General features: G+C 40.8%; 1 protein-coding gene across 1 annotated transcript in view; it reads right to left on the bottom strand.

Moving 5' to 3' along the window:
* LOC138024716 (acyl-coenzyme A synthetase ACSM3, mitochondrial-like) overlaps positions 1 to 14,562 on the bottom strand; it is a 21,675-nt gene extending 7,113 nt beyond the window's left edge. The window contains exons 1-12 of the mRNA XM_068871934.1: positions 14,264 to 14,562; positions 11,600 to 11,700; positions 10,675 to 10,787; positions 10,204 to 10,322; positions 9,579 to 9,649; positions 9,191 to 9,245; positions 6,370 to 6,491; positions 4,996 to 5,356; positions 3,444 to 3,524; positions 2,580 to 2,681; positions 1,392 to 1,443; positions 968 to 1,043 (exon numbers count right to left, since the gene is read on the bottom strand). Coding sequence (XP_068728035.1) covers positions 968 to 1,043; positions 1,392 to 1,443; positions 2,580 to 2,681; positions 3,444 to 3,524; positions 4,996 to 5,356; positions 6,370 to 6,491; positions 9,191 to 9,245; positions 9,579 to 9,649; positions 10,204 to 10,322; positions 10,675 to 10,787; positions 11,600 to 11,700; positions 14,264 to 14,536 — 1,526 coding nt within the window. The 5' untranslated portion in view covers positions 14,537 to 14,562. The remainder of the gene's footprint in view (positions 1 to 967; positions 1,044 to 1,391; positions 1,444 to 2,579; positions 2,682 to 3,443; positions 3,525 to 4,995; positions 5,357 to 6,369; positions 6,492 to 9,190; positions 9,246 to 9,578; positions 9,650 to 10,203; positions 10,323 to 10,674; positions 10,788 to 11,599; positions 11,701 to 14,263) is intronic.
* Between the last annotated feature and the right edge of the window lie 438 nt (positions 14,563 to 15,000).

Raw genomic sequence — 15,000 nt, 5'->3', positions numbered from 1 at the left:
TTCAGCGCGAGACGCAGTTGTTTTGTTACATCAAAACTAGTGCTTACCTTCAAAACAGCTCAAATGGCCGTTTAATTTCATGCCGTTTTTAATAGGCCACCTTCAAAAATACCATAATACTCCTTGTTTGCCATCCAAAATTTTGCTTAAGCATCGTTTTCATTTTCTCGGAGCGGAGGGGTTGGCGCAGTGGTAAGATCTCTGCCTTCCAACCCTAAGGTTCCGTGTTCCATTACCGGTTCTACAGAGACTGGAATATTTGGAGACCTTCTTTCCCTCTAAATTTCACTCAGCTTTCAATCCTTCCGAGGTCGGTAAAATGAGTACCAGCATTCATGGACTGCTTAGAAGCGGCTGCAATTTGCGCCTGTATATGCTTCAAGTCCGCTGGGGGTAAATCGATCATTGTAAAGCGCCTTTGAGACGTTTGTGATAAAGGTGCTATATAAATGCACCACTTTCACTTTACTCTTCGGACCATTGCAAGTCCCAAGATAAACTGAAATTATTATGCAAAATTTTGAAGGGCAAACAAACAGTCTTATGGTATTTTTGAAAAGACGACCACACAGCTGATTAGGTCCCAGTTCTTCTCACAGAAAATCTAACATTCCCACTCTGGGCCCAGAATATTAGTGACATTTTCGAGAATAAGGAAGGCAATGCGAGTCAACTGCGCCACTTATGTCCGGGGACCCTCCCCCAGCCCCTCGGGCTCAAAAATGATAGGAACAAGACAATTATGCAATTTCGTATTTTAGGCGTTTTTAATAATTGCCTTTGGAAATTCAGTTTAGGACGAGATAAAACTGATCGCTTGATGGATAGAAAGGGTCTGGAAAGTCTAAAATGTCCCTTTTCTCGTGAAGGGAGAACCTCCCTTGGCCGAATATGCTGGATCGTTTCATAAAACAAACATTGCTTGTACCACTCAAACGAATCGTTACCTTTGGGGCCATAGACCTACCCTGCCGACATTATGACGTCATCTGTGCGGCCAACGAAATAAAAGTACCCATCTTTATCTTGAAAACCTCGGTCACCTGAAAAGGGGTAAGAAGGACGCTGTCACAAGAATAGGATAGGGTTGACTTCATTGATTTCACTGGTCCTTCAAGTGCAGTAAAACGATGACTTTACATCAAATCAATATAAACTAAGGGAAAACATGTAAAGTACGATAGAAAGTCGCTGCAAGTCTCTCTTCATCACCAAAACAATGCAGTTCAAATTTGAATTACGTTTTACATTGGCACCGAAACACCTCACAAAGACACGTACCGTAAGCACGTGCAAAAACACGTACAAAGACGCAACCTGCATTCCAAGGTTTTAAGGGCAAGATCTGCCTTTCGTTTGATATTTTATGGTATTACTTTGATTATTATTACCTGTCCAGAGAAAATTGTCATGGAGCACGGAGGATGTTCTCTCTGGATCATCCTAACAATGAAACAATCTTATAAACGTTTCTTGTATTCTAATTTGCTGTTACTTCAGTAGCCAAAAAGACCGGAGCTGCTTTCATACCCAATTTTGCGAAGATGTTCCGAACCTACATGTAAATCAAATATGAAGCGGCAAAATTAGAGGTAAGGTAAACTGGTTTGCTTTGCCCTTGAGAAGTAATTCATGGGGTATGTATTTGAAAAAAATCTCGCTTATCACCCTTAGGTTAGGACATCGTGGTGGGCATTTCACGCATCGCTCCTTTGGTTGAGAATCGCGGGACTACCTTGCGGGAGGATGTGGGTTCGAACACCGTTCGGACCAACACTTAGGGTCTAAAACTAACGGAGGAAAAAGTGCTGCCTTATAGTAGCAACATACATCTTCCAATGGTTTGACTCTCTATAGCTAGTCTTCTCGGATAAGGGCGAGAAGACCCTTCTCTTCGAAGGAACTCCCGGTGTTGTAAACTGGCCTTGTGAAGGGCACACTATTCTCACTGCATAATTAATTAGCTCATTGCAAAACATGCTGTTGTTCCATCGCACTTGCCCGTTTTCGCCCGTGCTATAGCGCCAGTAATGCTTTGCGACATTTGGAGTTTAAATTTGGTCTCTCCGCTTGGAGAGTGGTCTTTTCGTCCTGTACTCCACAAAGACAGTCGTCTTTTGCGACCCGCCCACCTCCCCTTGACCAAGCTCCTATCTGCCCATATCCTCGTTGCATGCCTACTGCCTCATCAGTCGCGGACTCTTCCCATAACTTAATCTTATGCGATGAGGAAATGAGTATGCAGTGAGGATATAGTACTATCAATTGTTCTGTTGTGTGACCCTCACAAATCTAGGTCTCGGTTGTGAAACTCAAATAAACAAAACTAATAACCTAATGTATTTTTCCCAAGATCAAACGTTTTTGTCGTTGCTGCTCCAGTCCAGGGCTAACATTGAGGGCCTTTAAGTTGGGACCATGTTCAAGTGATCACATTCAGTTACATGTCCCCATAAAAATAATTAAATGATCAGTCATGTGCACTTCCCATAATGTACTGCAAGATGCAACATTTTAAGAGTTGCTAGATCCGTTCAAATATCATCCAACATCTGCACGAACGACTTTTGACAACTAACCACATAACGAGAAAAGATTCCCACTGGTCTTTTTGGTGATATTTTCACAACAATTTCACCCTCCACTCCTGCTGGGCATTCGTTGCCTTTGGCATCCACAATCTTTGAAAGTAAAGAGGCAAGCAAAAAGCAAGAAAGCACCATGAAAGTACAATTAAAAGCCCACTATGATTTCATCAACAGAGGACAAATTCATACAGCTGGATATGAAAATTACCTTAAGTTTGGTTCAGTTTTCTAAGACTGAACATAATAATTCACAGGAAGAGTAAGTTGGTCGCGTTCCAGTAGACAACAACATAATTAATCATTTAAAGGCAACTTGGGTATGTTCAATTGCCACGATGACGTATACTATGATCTATAAAAAGAGAGATTTAGCAAACGACAGACTAAAATTTGCGTTTTGCCGAAAAGTGGAAGAAACGTAATCGATATAAGTCAATTGTTGACTGTGAGCGACACTGAGGTATCAAGTAACCTATCAAAAGAGAGAGACGAGTAAAAAGCCTTTGACTCCCAGTATTAATCAGTATGTAAATTCACCTCTCAATTTGAATACAATGTCAGGTAGACAAGTATTGAGAATGAAAATTATTATCAGCTCACGGGTATCCTCCTGATATAACACCAAATTCTCATGACCAGTCAAGTGAACGAAGAAATCTATGGAAGCAGTTAGGAGAATAAACTTTTAGATCATCAGTGGAAGTCAAAGGGTTCAAAGAATATTCTCTTTATTATACTTGTGAGAGCCCATTTCCTTGACTGAGGATAACGCTGAGTTGGATTTCTTGGATTTCTAAATCCACAAATTACGCTTTGATTAATAAATCATGAACATATAGAAATGCCTTCACCAACCTTTAAGTCAAAGCCGGGAGCAGGTTTGCCCATGGATCCCGGACGGCTCTCAAGACACCGAAAGGTGCCACATAGAAGTGTCTAAGTTAAAACAATACATAAAACGTCTTAGTCCGTTTGACAACGACTCAGAGGAAATTTCTTTGTTCCTTACAACGTCTAGTGGCGTCCTCGTACCTCTCAGAGGAATCTCGGAAGTCTTAAACTTGAAAAAACGGTTGGGTTCAATTCATTTGTTTTCATTTGAACCCAGTTTACTGCCTGTACAAACGATTGATCAAAGAGGCTACCATAAGCCATTATTTTAACCACACGGCATTCACAGAAAGCAGCTTTTTATTTTATGGTTTTAGGGTAGAATAGTGAAGGTAGTTTGCGTAGTAACCTGTTAGTATATGCTTTATCTATACTATACTTATCTATCCTACTGAATTGTACCGCGGTAAGTAAATATGATTATTATTATGTACATAGGAAATTCGTATTAAAAAGAGATTTGTTAAAGCATACAAGAACAAAAACGAACGATAGAGCGACTTTCATATGACCTTGAAAAAAAAAGGAAAAACGGAACGTAAACAAAAATGCAAAACATGTAATTGGCTTATCAAACAAAAAGAAACGAATTTTTATTGGCTTAGTGAACGCGGATGCAAACAACGTCATCTCCCCATGGAATTTTCTGGAAAGTTTCGCTTTGACGTCCTTTGAAATGCAGTAATGTGATTGGGTAATCGAACTCGTCTGTTTACTGCCCACATTTGGAGTTTCCTTGGCGAGAATGAGGAGAAGCTTTGTTTTAATCTCGCCAAACATTGGTCTGTGAAACAAACTGAGAACACTTTTTCAAGGTCATTCGAAAGTCGCTGTATAATCTGACGTAGGAAACTGATGTGGAAAAGGACAGAGCAACCGTATGTGCTTCTCCACCAAAAGTACAGATAAATAATTACGTCTTTCTGACCAATTTTGAGGGCCGTACCGATTCCTATGTTGAACTGCGAAAAACATGAAGCACTTTAGTTATTTACAGTATGGCAAAAGAAAACGACGTTCGTAAGAAATTTATTGCGTTTGACGTTAGGAGAACATATACTATTTGTGTCGCATCTTTCTCTTTGCGATTTCAGTTAGAGTTTGGGTGACATCTTAATTGGACGCCTGGCTGACCATTCCTAGACTTAATACGAGGACCTTCAATGTTGCAACTGAATTATGACATTGCCTGAAGACACCCCACAAGTCCACTCTCCCGTAATATTTCTGGGCAATCAGTACAATAAAAATATATATTTCACTAAATATCGAACACATTTTACTAATCCATGATTATTACTAGTTTTATCTGGTAATCAAATCGAGCGAAAAGAAAATTCAGCCACGCGCCGTAGAATACGGCCTGTTAACTTGGCCAATCAGTGCGCGATCACTATGTGAAAGATACATTAAGGACGATGCCTACTATTGTTATTGCGCATACGTTCTGCGCATCTTCGAGACACTCGGGTTTAAATCCCAATTCACTTCCTGACACCTGCGAATCACAACTTACCGTTTCACTCTGGCCATAACCTTCCCTGATTTGAAGCCCAGTTGCATCTCTCCATCTGTCCATGACTTCTGGGTTCAAAGGTTCCCCAGCACTCACACAATGTCTTAGCCGAGGATACTTGTATTTGTCAAGGTCCTCTTGAATCATCATACGATATGCTGTCGGGGCGGAGCAAAAGGTACTGATCGGGTATTTTTGCAACGTCTCTAAAATAGCCAAGGACTCAAAGCGATCCTTGTGAAATGCAAATACACATGAACCTTGAATCCATGGACCAAAAAAGCTGCTGTAGGCAGATTTTGCCCAACCAGTGTCTGAAATGTTCCAGTGAATGTCGTCAGGTGCGAGGTCCAACCAGTACCTGAGAAGCCGGTCAGTTGACCAAGAACAATAACGACATTCAGTTATAATCGTGGTTGTTCGAAGAGTTTTGAGCGCTTTCCATCGCAAAAATCAAGGGTGGCAACTTACGATGAGATGGATGAATGAGTGAAACTTTTACCAGTATCAAGTGAAAAATTTGAAAAAAGTTATGGTTCCTCTCCTTGACCCAGAAATATGATAAAATGCTTGTTCAAGACAATTCTGTATTTTCCCGAGACTTGGCTTTGGCGGGTATAAATGTAAATGTGCCCAATTGTTTGAGCTTGAATTGTACCGAAAATCCCATTTGGCTCCAACCAGTTTTAATCAGTATCTGTATCTGGGAATCTTGTCAAACTACGAATTCCAAGAGGTGATTCGGTAAACTATAGAAAAACGACTACAATTAAAATAGACACAAGGGACACAGGGTTCTCAACAGCGCATGGTCGAAGAAACCTAATATTTAGCAACCTAAAGCCGGTGATACACCGTTCAACTTGTATTGATCAACAAATGTTGCAGCTGTTCAGTCAACAAATGTTGAACAGTGTGTCATGTCATGTTGAATGTTGAAATATGCCATTCAACAGGTTGAACGTTGTTGAACCATATTGAACGAAAATATATAGAGAGCAGCTCTATTCCGTTCAACACGTCTGTGCAACACGCCTCAACATTTGTTGAGCAACAAATGTTGCAGGATGTTGAACCATGTATCATCGGCTTAACGTGCGGGCGTAAAATAAGGACCACAACGTATACGTAAATTTGACAGAATATACCGTGTTACAAAGGACAGTGGCGTACGGAGGCCGCTACACGGGTGTCATATCATACCTTATGGTCACACGGCTGATTGTGACCCCAGGAAGGACTATTGCATGGCCTTTGCTTTTTTGCCAAATCGAGCGGGAGTTGTCTTTCTTAGGACTATACTCACGCGAACGATACTACTTTAACAAGTCAACATTCCAAAGTACCGTAATAACTTCAGACAAATAGTCTTACTTTCCGGTAGTTATATGTCCCAATCCACAGCTGGCGTGTGTGTGCTCTGCCATCTTGGGATGTCCTGTTGTCCCACTTGTGAAGTAAACTGTCATAGGCTCGTTACTTCGTGTCCGTACGCACTGAGTTAAAAGAAGAAGCCTATGCGTGTTTTCATGCACAAATTTTATCTGCGCAGTAAAGGGTACCATATCAAGGGTATTATAAGCACTGTTACATCACCATCACGCACTGAGTCAGCTTCTTTTGCGAATTGTCACTTTCCAGTAGTCATCCAAACCGACAGTGTTTCCAATAGACGAGAAGTCGCAGGATGGCACCGGGTGAAAAAAATTTCCTCAGTGTACAATGATAGAGTTCAAATTTTGCGATCTTGTAAAGTAATTGGCCGAGAACGAAACCCGATGGAGTTCGTTTAAGTTTAAAACCATCTTTGTTCGCTTTGAGGCTCTTCATGGCCCAAAACCACCTTGATCTCAATGGGAATACGAAATTGAGTGGAAATACGAGTTAGAAATAAAATCCGCGTGTATGAGGTAGACTCTAGTAAACCAATTTACACCATTACAGTCAAAACAGCTCAAGCGTTCCTCTGATGAGCGGATTAATGAGTTTACTATTGCAAATTTTCATTTCAGTAATCATTTGAATAATCTGTTTGTCGGATGAATAATGCAAAATTTAAATCAAGCCTCAGTTCAAAACTCGAATTTTGATTGGAATGTTGCTTGTGTCCGGTGTCAGGCCGGCGTGGGAAGATCTTGGAATTTGGCTGGTTTACTGATTTGCATAATCTGTCAAACAACGGTCATTTCACTCCAGCAATATTACCTTTCTGTAATCTTACCAGTATTCTCAAACTCGAGACACTTTGTTTTCGAATTAAAGATTGAGCAGAGAAATGAACTTAAAAAGAAAGGAAAATCACGCTTGTTACGACCTTGGCAGATTATGCAAATTGGACACACCTGTCAAATTCTCACGCCTGCCTGGCACCGGAAGCGAACAGTAATCCAATTAAAATTCGTGTTTCGAACTGAGGCTTGATTTGAATTTTGCATCATTTATCCGACGACCAGATAAATGAAATGATTCCACAGGTAACCCAGGCTCACTGTGTGTGCCACATAGGTATTTAAATATAAAGAACATATGAGGCGAAGTTAAGGTCTGAAAATTTGCTAGAAAATGGAAAGAAAAATCGATAAAACTTACCATGTGGTGAGCTGTTGTTTTCTTTAATACGTACACGAAGTTTCGGAAAAAATGGTCCCCGTTCACCTTCCTTCATTCATAGTATAGTGACAAGGGAGGAGACGGAAGCCAGCGTAGGGACTCCGATCGACCCAAAACAAGCACGATTTTGTTCGTGAAAATCGAATCCAGTCGCTAAATGAACACGCCAGGCTCGTGGAACATGAATTTCTCTAAACCATGAATCCACTGAAGCATCTCCAGGTAGCAACGCAAAGCCACCAGACTCCGTAAAACTTGTAAGTTAACCTGCTAAAATGGCGACCAGAAAGCGTTGTCCTCGTAAAGTGTCCAATTCAAAATGGCACTGAACTCGGGACGCCTGGTGACGGGGGGAATATATGTCCCCCAGGAGTTAGGGGAGTCCCAGATTGCTCAGTGAGTTTTGTTTTTAGCAATTTGGGACTCCCCTCCCTCCAGAACTTATTATACTCGTCACCAGGCGTCCCGAGTTCAGTGCCATTTTGAATTGGACACTTTGCGAGGACAACGCTTTCTGGCCGCCATTTTAGCAGGTTAAGTTCTACGGAGTCTGGTGGCTTCGCGTTGCTACCTGGAGATGCTTCAGTGGATTCATGGTTTAGAGAAATTCATGTTCCACGAGCCTGGCGTGTTCATTTAGCGACTGGATTCGATTTTCACGAAAAAAATCGTGCTTGTTTTGGGTCGATCGGAGTCTCTACGCTGGCTTCCGTCTCCTCCCTTGTCACTATACTATGAAGGAAGGTTAACGGGGACCATTTTCCCCGAAACTTCGTGTACTTATTAAAGACAACAGCTCACCACATGGTAAATTTTATCGATTTTTCTTTCCATTTCTAGCAAATTTTCAGACCTAAACTTCGCCTCATATGTTTTTTATACTGTTTACCTATGTGGCACACACAGTGAGCCTGGGTTACCTGTGATGATTCCTGAAATCAAATTTGCAATAATCAACTCATTAATCCGCTCGTCAGGGGAACGCTTGAGCTGTTTTGACTGTGAAAGCCTAGGTGAAGGCCTATTTAGCAAGAAACAAAGACTTAGTCATTCTGCAGACGTCACTAGATAGCTTACTAGGCCATTTGCGAGTTCATGTCTGCCTCCTCTTCAAATCGAGTTTAATTGCGAATTTTTTCTTATGAAAATTAGTTTTCATTCATATGTAAAGTAGAACTAATTACCATCACAAAAACTTCGCACTTAGCCTCGCTTTGAAGAGGAGGCAGGCGTGAACTCGGAAATGATCCATTGAAATTGCAAATTCATACTCGAATTCAGTGACGTATTCATAGGATGGTCAAATTCGCATGAAGGGATAATCACGAACGGCATATTAATGTACTCCATATTATTGAACATGATATCTAATAAAATGATCGGAATTGACTTTTGCGTATCGGGGATTAGCCCGGCATCGCGATGCTTAGTGCCATAACCCTGATGCAAATCCATGTTAACCCTAACAGCGATACCATGGCGTTAAAGTGGTAAATTTCAACCTGAAAGTGATCAAAGTGATCTAAATGTTTTTTTGGTCTCATCTTCATTTAAAGAACACGTTTGAACTTAATAAATTACCCACCTCGTGCTCTGTAGAGGCCTGTTCAAACAATTCCTTGAAAGGAAGCCACCCTTTCCTAGCAAAGAAACAATAACACTTAAAAGGTGTTACGATACCATGCTAAAAAACTGACTTCATTGATACACGCCCACTATTGGCGACAGTCATCGTATGCCAGCTCAATGAAGTTCCTGGACCTCATCCTACTTATCGACAAGGATTAACCCGCCAAGATTAACTCTTGCGAGCCCCCTTTCCTTATCTCACAGAAAAAATCCTGGGAGATAGTAGAGAAGCCTTCTTTCACTGCTCTGTGGAATGTGTCGCCCTATGGAAGAAACCAGTTGAAAATCCTTCGCAGTCGGCGATAATGATGAGAAAAGAAAAAAGATCACAAGAGACTACCGACCTTGCCTCGGTTGTTTGTTCTTGTTCACCAACGAGAAGCTTGGCTTTCAAAGAAGGAACAAATTTGGCTACCTGCAAAGAAGGAGAGCTAATTTTAGTGCTCAGTTATCTAGCTACAATCTTGCATTTCACTATATACAGTGTACATATGTGTTTATCATGCAGCTAATATGAATCACCAATGTTGACATATCAAGAACACGACAATAACAAACTCACAAGTTTTCCTCACGGAAGAGTCTATCATCGCTACAGCACGATTTTCTCCAGCTACTTGCCAAATACACCTTAATCCAAATGGCCGCCATTTTAGCATTCTTTTGTTTACTTTAAAATTGTTTGTTTACTTTAAAATGTTTACTTTGAAAATTGCCTCGTTGTTTAAAATTACTTAAAATTCAAAAGAATATTCAAACTTGTACGAGGCAACAAGTGCTAATTTGCAAGTAAACAAAACAATACTAAAATACTAGCCGTTTTGGAATAAGATGTATACATCCCAACTGACTTTCAGCCACGAGAACATGGAGATAATTTGCTGACAGCAATTTCTCAACCAAGTCATCTCAAATTGTACCCAGTATTCTAAATGTATCTCTTTCACACTGTTGTCTCCACACTGTTACCTGGTCTACCAACTCAGCCGTGTCAGTGTCCGCTACGATACAAGTCGCATGTGATGAAAGTAGCCTCGACTTAATATCTCGAGCTCGTAACTGAATGGATCCAGGACACACAATGGTTCCTGTAAAAAATACAGAGGTACAGTCACTAAGCAATAACTTAATTGGTTGTGATTTCATTTACATAAAACCTCCAACTATTTTAGGACAACCTATCAATGTTTCCGCTGAAATTTGTGTCAAATTTAAGGCTGATTGGAGTTGTTATCGGACTTGATAGGTATAGTCGAATTTTATTCGGCGATGTACGAAACGTTTCAAACATTTAAGGTCATTTAACTAGGTCAAATCAACGCCTTTAATAAATTATTCACGGTCATCAATGGCTCAGGAAAGTTTAATATCAGTGCGTTTTCACAGGATTGCCAGCAAGTCCTTTAGCCTTTTGAATAAGGTTTAGTTGAAAGACAATACCTGTTCGAAGACAAGCGATGTTGAGGAGCCACCATTCAGGGAGCCTGGGTAAAATGACCATGACACGGTCCCCTCTTTGAACTTGACCAGCCTCCGAAAGAACATTGGTAGTTCTAGAGAAGCAGTTCAATTGTGATTAAAGTGCTAAAATGGGTTTTGTTGGTCTTGCTGAGAGATAGATACTAAGAAAGACTGAACAATACAGTAAGACTAACTTAGGAGCCTATCAGCATTATGAGATTTATCAAAGAGGATGACTTTTCAACATTTAGGAGCCGCAGAAGAAGGCGCTGGAGGGATGACCTCGTCAGTCGTTTAGGACTTACATGGGCTCGAGTCCAATATGTCTGGATGCAGAGCAGGAAGGGGTTTCTCCCTCCCGCGAGTGAATTCACCCTGGATATGGATGTGGAACAACCTGAAAAGTTTTAAGTCATTCGCATAGTTGATCATTCTAAAAGCATATATTTAACTTATTCACTTCATTTTGTTTCAACCTTCTCACAGAATAAGATCACGATTCAAGGATGTAAGACTTTTCCCATGCATTGTGTACATGTATGGGTGTTTTCTGGTTGATTTTGTCTTCACAACCTTAGCCTGTTCCAGGCTCTCAGATAGTCGAGAAAACGAAAAGAGCTGCGTGTGAAAAGCGAGTGGGGGCTTGGGTCGAGGCGAGAGTCGAGGCGAGGGTCGAGGCGAGGTCCCGCCTCGCCTCGACCCAAGCGCCCACTCTTTTCGTTTTCTCGACTATCTGAGAGCCTGGAACAGGCTATCACAACCTCGCCTCCTTGTGTCTTGCTCTCTTCTGCCCAGCCAGCTACTGGATCTTTTCCTCGTCTTTCTTTTAAGTTGCCTTCACAGTCATTATCACACAGATATCAAAAGCAATAAAATGATAGTCCGTATTTGAATTTTCATTTACCTCTTGCTATTTTGGATCAGTTGTTTAAACGACCACTTGATTTCATGACCTTTGTCATCTGCCCACCAAAACGCTGGATGTCCAGATTTCCTCTGTCCAAGCTTAAAATTCAGGATTACTCAATTCAATCTGTCAAGTTCTCCAGCTATCGATAACGAGGCCCTCCCAGGGGGTTTGGGGGAACAAGGAAACATGGGTAATTTGAACTGGGGAACTGGGGAACTGGGGAACAATGTCAAGCTGTTTTACCTGGGAACAAGTTTGAAAGTAATATGGGGGAACAAGGGAACAAGAGCCCCCCTTCCCCATTCCCCCTATGGAACTTCACGTTAACCCAGGGATTGCTTTTAATTAACACAACATAACGCTTCTTGAAAGCAAATGTCTGTAGCGCATATATAATTCTAGTTACAAACGACAGATATAAACCCCCAATTGCAATCAACTTTAAGCTTCTTCAATTTTGCCCATCCCTGCTTCCTTTCGCACTTGCTGTTTTATTCAAACTTCTCTTCAATGTTTTACTGGTTATTTTTATGTTTCACTTGATTTGATTCTCATTTCCCAGTCGTTGAATTTGGCTAAATTTCGAGACACAGCCCCTTTAAGACACCCTTATTACTAACTTTACGGCAAGATCACCCTTCAAAATTAACGTTTTGCTTATCCATACTTTTTACCCCTCTGACCAGTCATTGCTACATAGTCCAAAATCTGGGCTTTTCTATGATTGGTAGGATAACAAAAGAAAGACTTTCGGCTTCTTTGGGCCTTGTTTCGATTGTAAACGGAATTGCATATACCAAGAGTGAATTAGATAAGAGTGTTTCTCTATCAATTTGCGGTCTTGCGCCAGCAATTGCTTCAGCCCAGTCACAAATTGACTTATTCTTAGATACACATACTGCGCAAAAACAAACAAAGAACCGCCACTTTAAACCTTCCACTGGAAGCCATTTCACGAGTGACTGTTTCTGTCATCCGAGGTTTTTTTTTTTTTCAGGAACATGAAAACTAATTTTCGCACGAACGGGTATTCTAAAAATAGACTCGTTTTTTACTGTGCTGGGGAGCCCACCCAGAACATAACAACACTCTTATCTAATTCACTCTTGCATATCACCACTTCCAGCGATGGCAGTTCTCGATGCATTAATCTGTTGAACAGGGATTTCTTTTGGTCTCTTATTAAACAGTTTGTTTTTGACAACAAAAAAAACACAGATTCCATCCAAAGGCTAATTTGCTTGACAAAAGACATTCACGAGGCCCTGTTATGGGCTTTTGGGACAAGGGATAACTGGCAAAATAATTTTAGGGATAAGGGATAACCGAGATAATGTTAGGGATGACAATAAAAGATAGCTTTGATTTCTCAATTATCATACTTTTGGTCAATTTTGCCGAGGATTTGCACAACTGGCGACTGGTAGTGAACAGTAACCGGTCATTTATCAGCCCAAATAGAATCAAGATGTCCAAGATTTGCTCCCAGGCTCTTTAATTCGGTCAACTGCTGTAGTACTCGGTTATCTGTTAAAAAACGGGTCGGTTTACACTTTAAAACTGCCACTTATTGTCAAATTACAAAGATAATTAGGGATAACAGTCTCAGTAATTTTAGGGATAAGGGATAACTGCCCCCCGAATTTTAGGGATAAGGCCGACTAAAACCACCCTAACAGGGCCTCATTTACGCTGTAATTTCGTTGAAAGAGCCCTAACGACAGATTCTGATTGACTCCGACGATGACGTACCAATAAAACATCTTCGTGACATAGAGGAAACTGAAAAAGTTGCGCAATATACTGCCACAATCAAAAGATTCCAACTTGGACCTTGAATGAAAATGTGATTTATGTACAACAATACACCTTATTCCAAAATGGCCGCCATTTTAGTATTCATTTGTTTGCTTGAAATTGGCCCTTTTGGCCTCGCTTTCAAAGGTAAAAGTCAAAAGAATATTTAACCTTGAACGAGGCCAAAAGGGCCAATTTGCAATTCAACAATAGAATACTAAAGTGGCGGTCATTTTGGAATAAGGTGTATAGACAGTTTACGGTCGATTTTAATTAATACCGTTGCTGGCGTATCATTATGGTCGTGCTATGCACGGATCCATGCTTATTCCAAAACCTTTTCTTCCTTTTCCCATAAAGCCTGCAAGCATGAATAGGGGCTTGGTGACTAGTTTTGCCCCAGCTCCCAACAAGCTAGGGCGTCACGCAATCTGATTAATGGCAACAAAAAAAGAAATTTACTGACAGGACAAGAAAGACATAACCATACTTTACCGTACAGGATACTCAAACACGATACGACGATTTAGGGTCGACTGAAGCCGACTGTAAATTTATCTCAACAATTATATTAAAACCAAATGAGCCTAAATTGTAAAATCTCTCAATTCAAGATTTCTCAGTGGTAGTTGGATTCGACAAGTCACTGGAGCTTTGTAAATGCTTTACTTTAGAAGTTTTTTTTAAAGGCCCAATTGATAAAAATCATATTACTTCTACTTGAACGTCATTCCATACTAAGTAAGTTATCTGTATCTAGTCATTATAGAGGTAGAATTCATCATCATGCATGACAACGAGCTGGCAGTTCGGAGAGTTAAAGATTAATTAATTTGATGTCAAGTTCACGAAAGTCCGTACCTTCTCTTTTTCAGCCCACGCATCGATGATGTTGGCAAAATTAAAATATTCTGGAACTTCGAGGCTAAATTCTCGACGTTCTCTCTCGTAGTCTGTAAACCCAACCTTGGAATCGAAGACTGGCGGTGTAACGGAATGAACGTCATGGCTAGAGCTCCAACGTAACACAGTGAAGTTAAATGCTCTTATAGAATTGTGGTGCATCGAAGGCAACCTCCATGGTTTAGAAATATTGCTAAATACGAACGCAGAATTTGTTATCAATCGTCGCATTTCGACCAATTCGGCTGTCGTCTGGTGTAGATTGCGTGACACATTCGTAACACCACTGGATTTTGCACGGGGAAGGGGAAGGGGAAGGGGAAGGGGATGATGTTCTTTCCGTTGCAACGGGAAGATACTAATTTTCACCGAGCGTTATTTCCCCTACTTTTCTTGCTTGAAACAGATCAAAGATGGACTGTCAGGAAGTGATTTTCTCTCCATTAACAACAGAGGGATTCAACATTGCGCCGATTACGGCAAACGGCAACCAGGGGGGACTTTGCATATGAAGGAGCGGGGATGCTCGTCGGAAATGTCTAATTAAACCCCTAAAGGAGATCAATCTGGTCGTGGCCTAGGCTTTTTCATTTTTTTACCCTAAAAAAGTCCAGTTTAAAACATGTATAATTTATATTTTTATTTTTATTTTATTTTTATTCGCGTACCGCCCTAAACGAAACCTTTACAGCTAC

Source organism: Montipora capricornis, chromosome 2 (assembly GCF_036669925.1).
Source record: "Montipora capricornis isolate CH-2021 chromosome 2, ASM3666992v2, whole genome shotgun sequence".
NCBI classification, from domain to species: domain Eukaryota; kingdom Metazoa; phylum Cnidaria; class Anthozoa; order Scleractinia; family Acroporidae; genus Montipora; species Montipora capricornis.
This window is presented reverse-complemented; position numbering and strand designations above follow the sequence as displayed.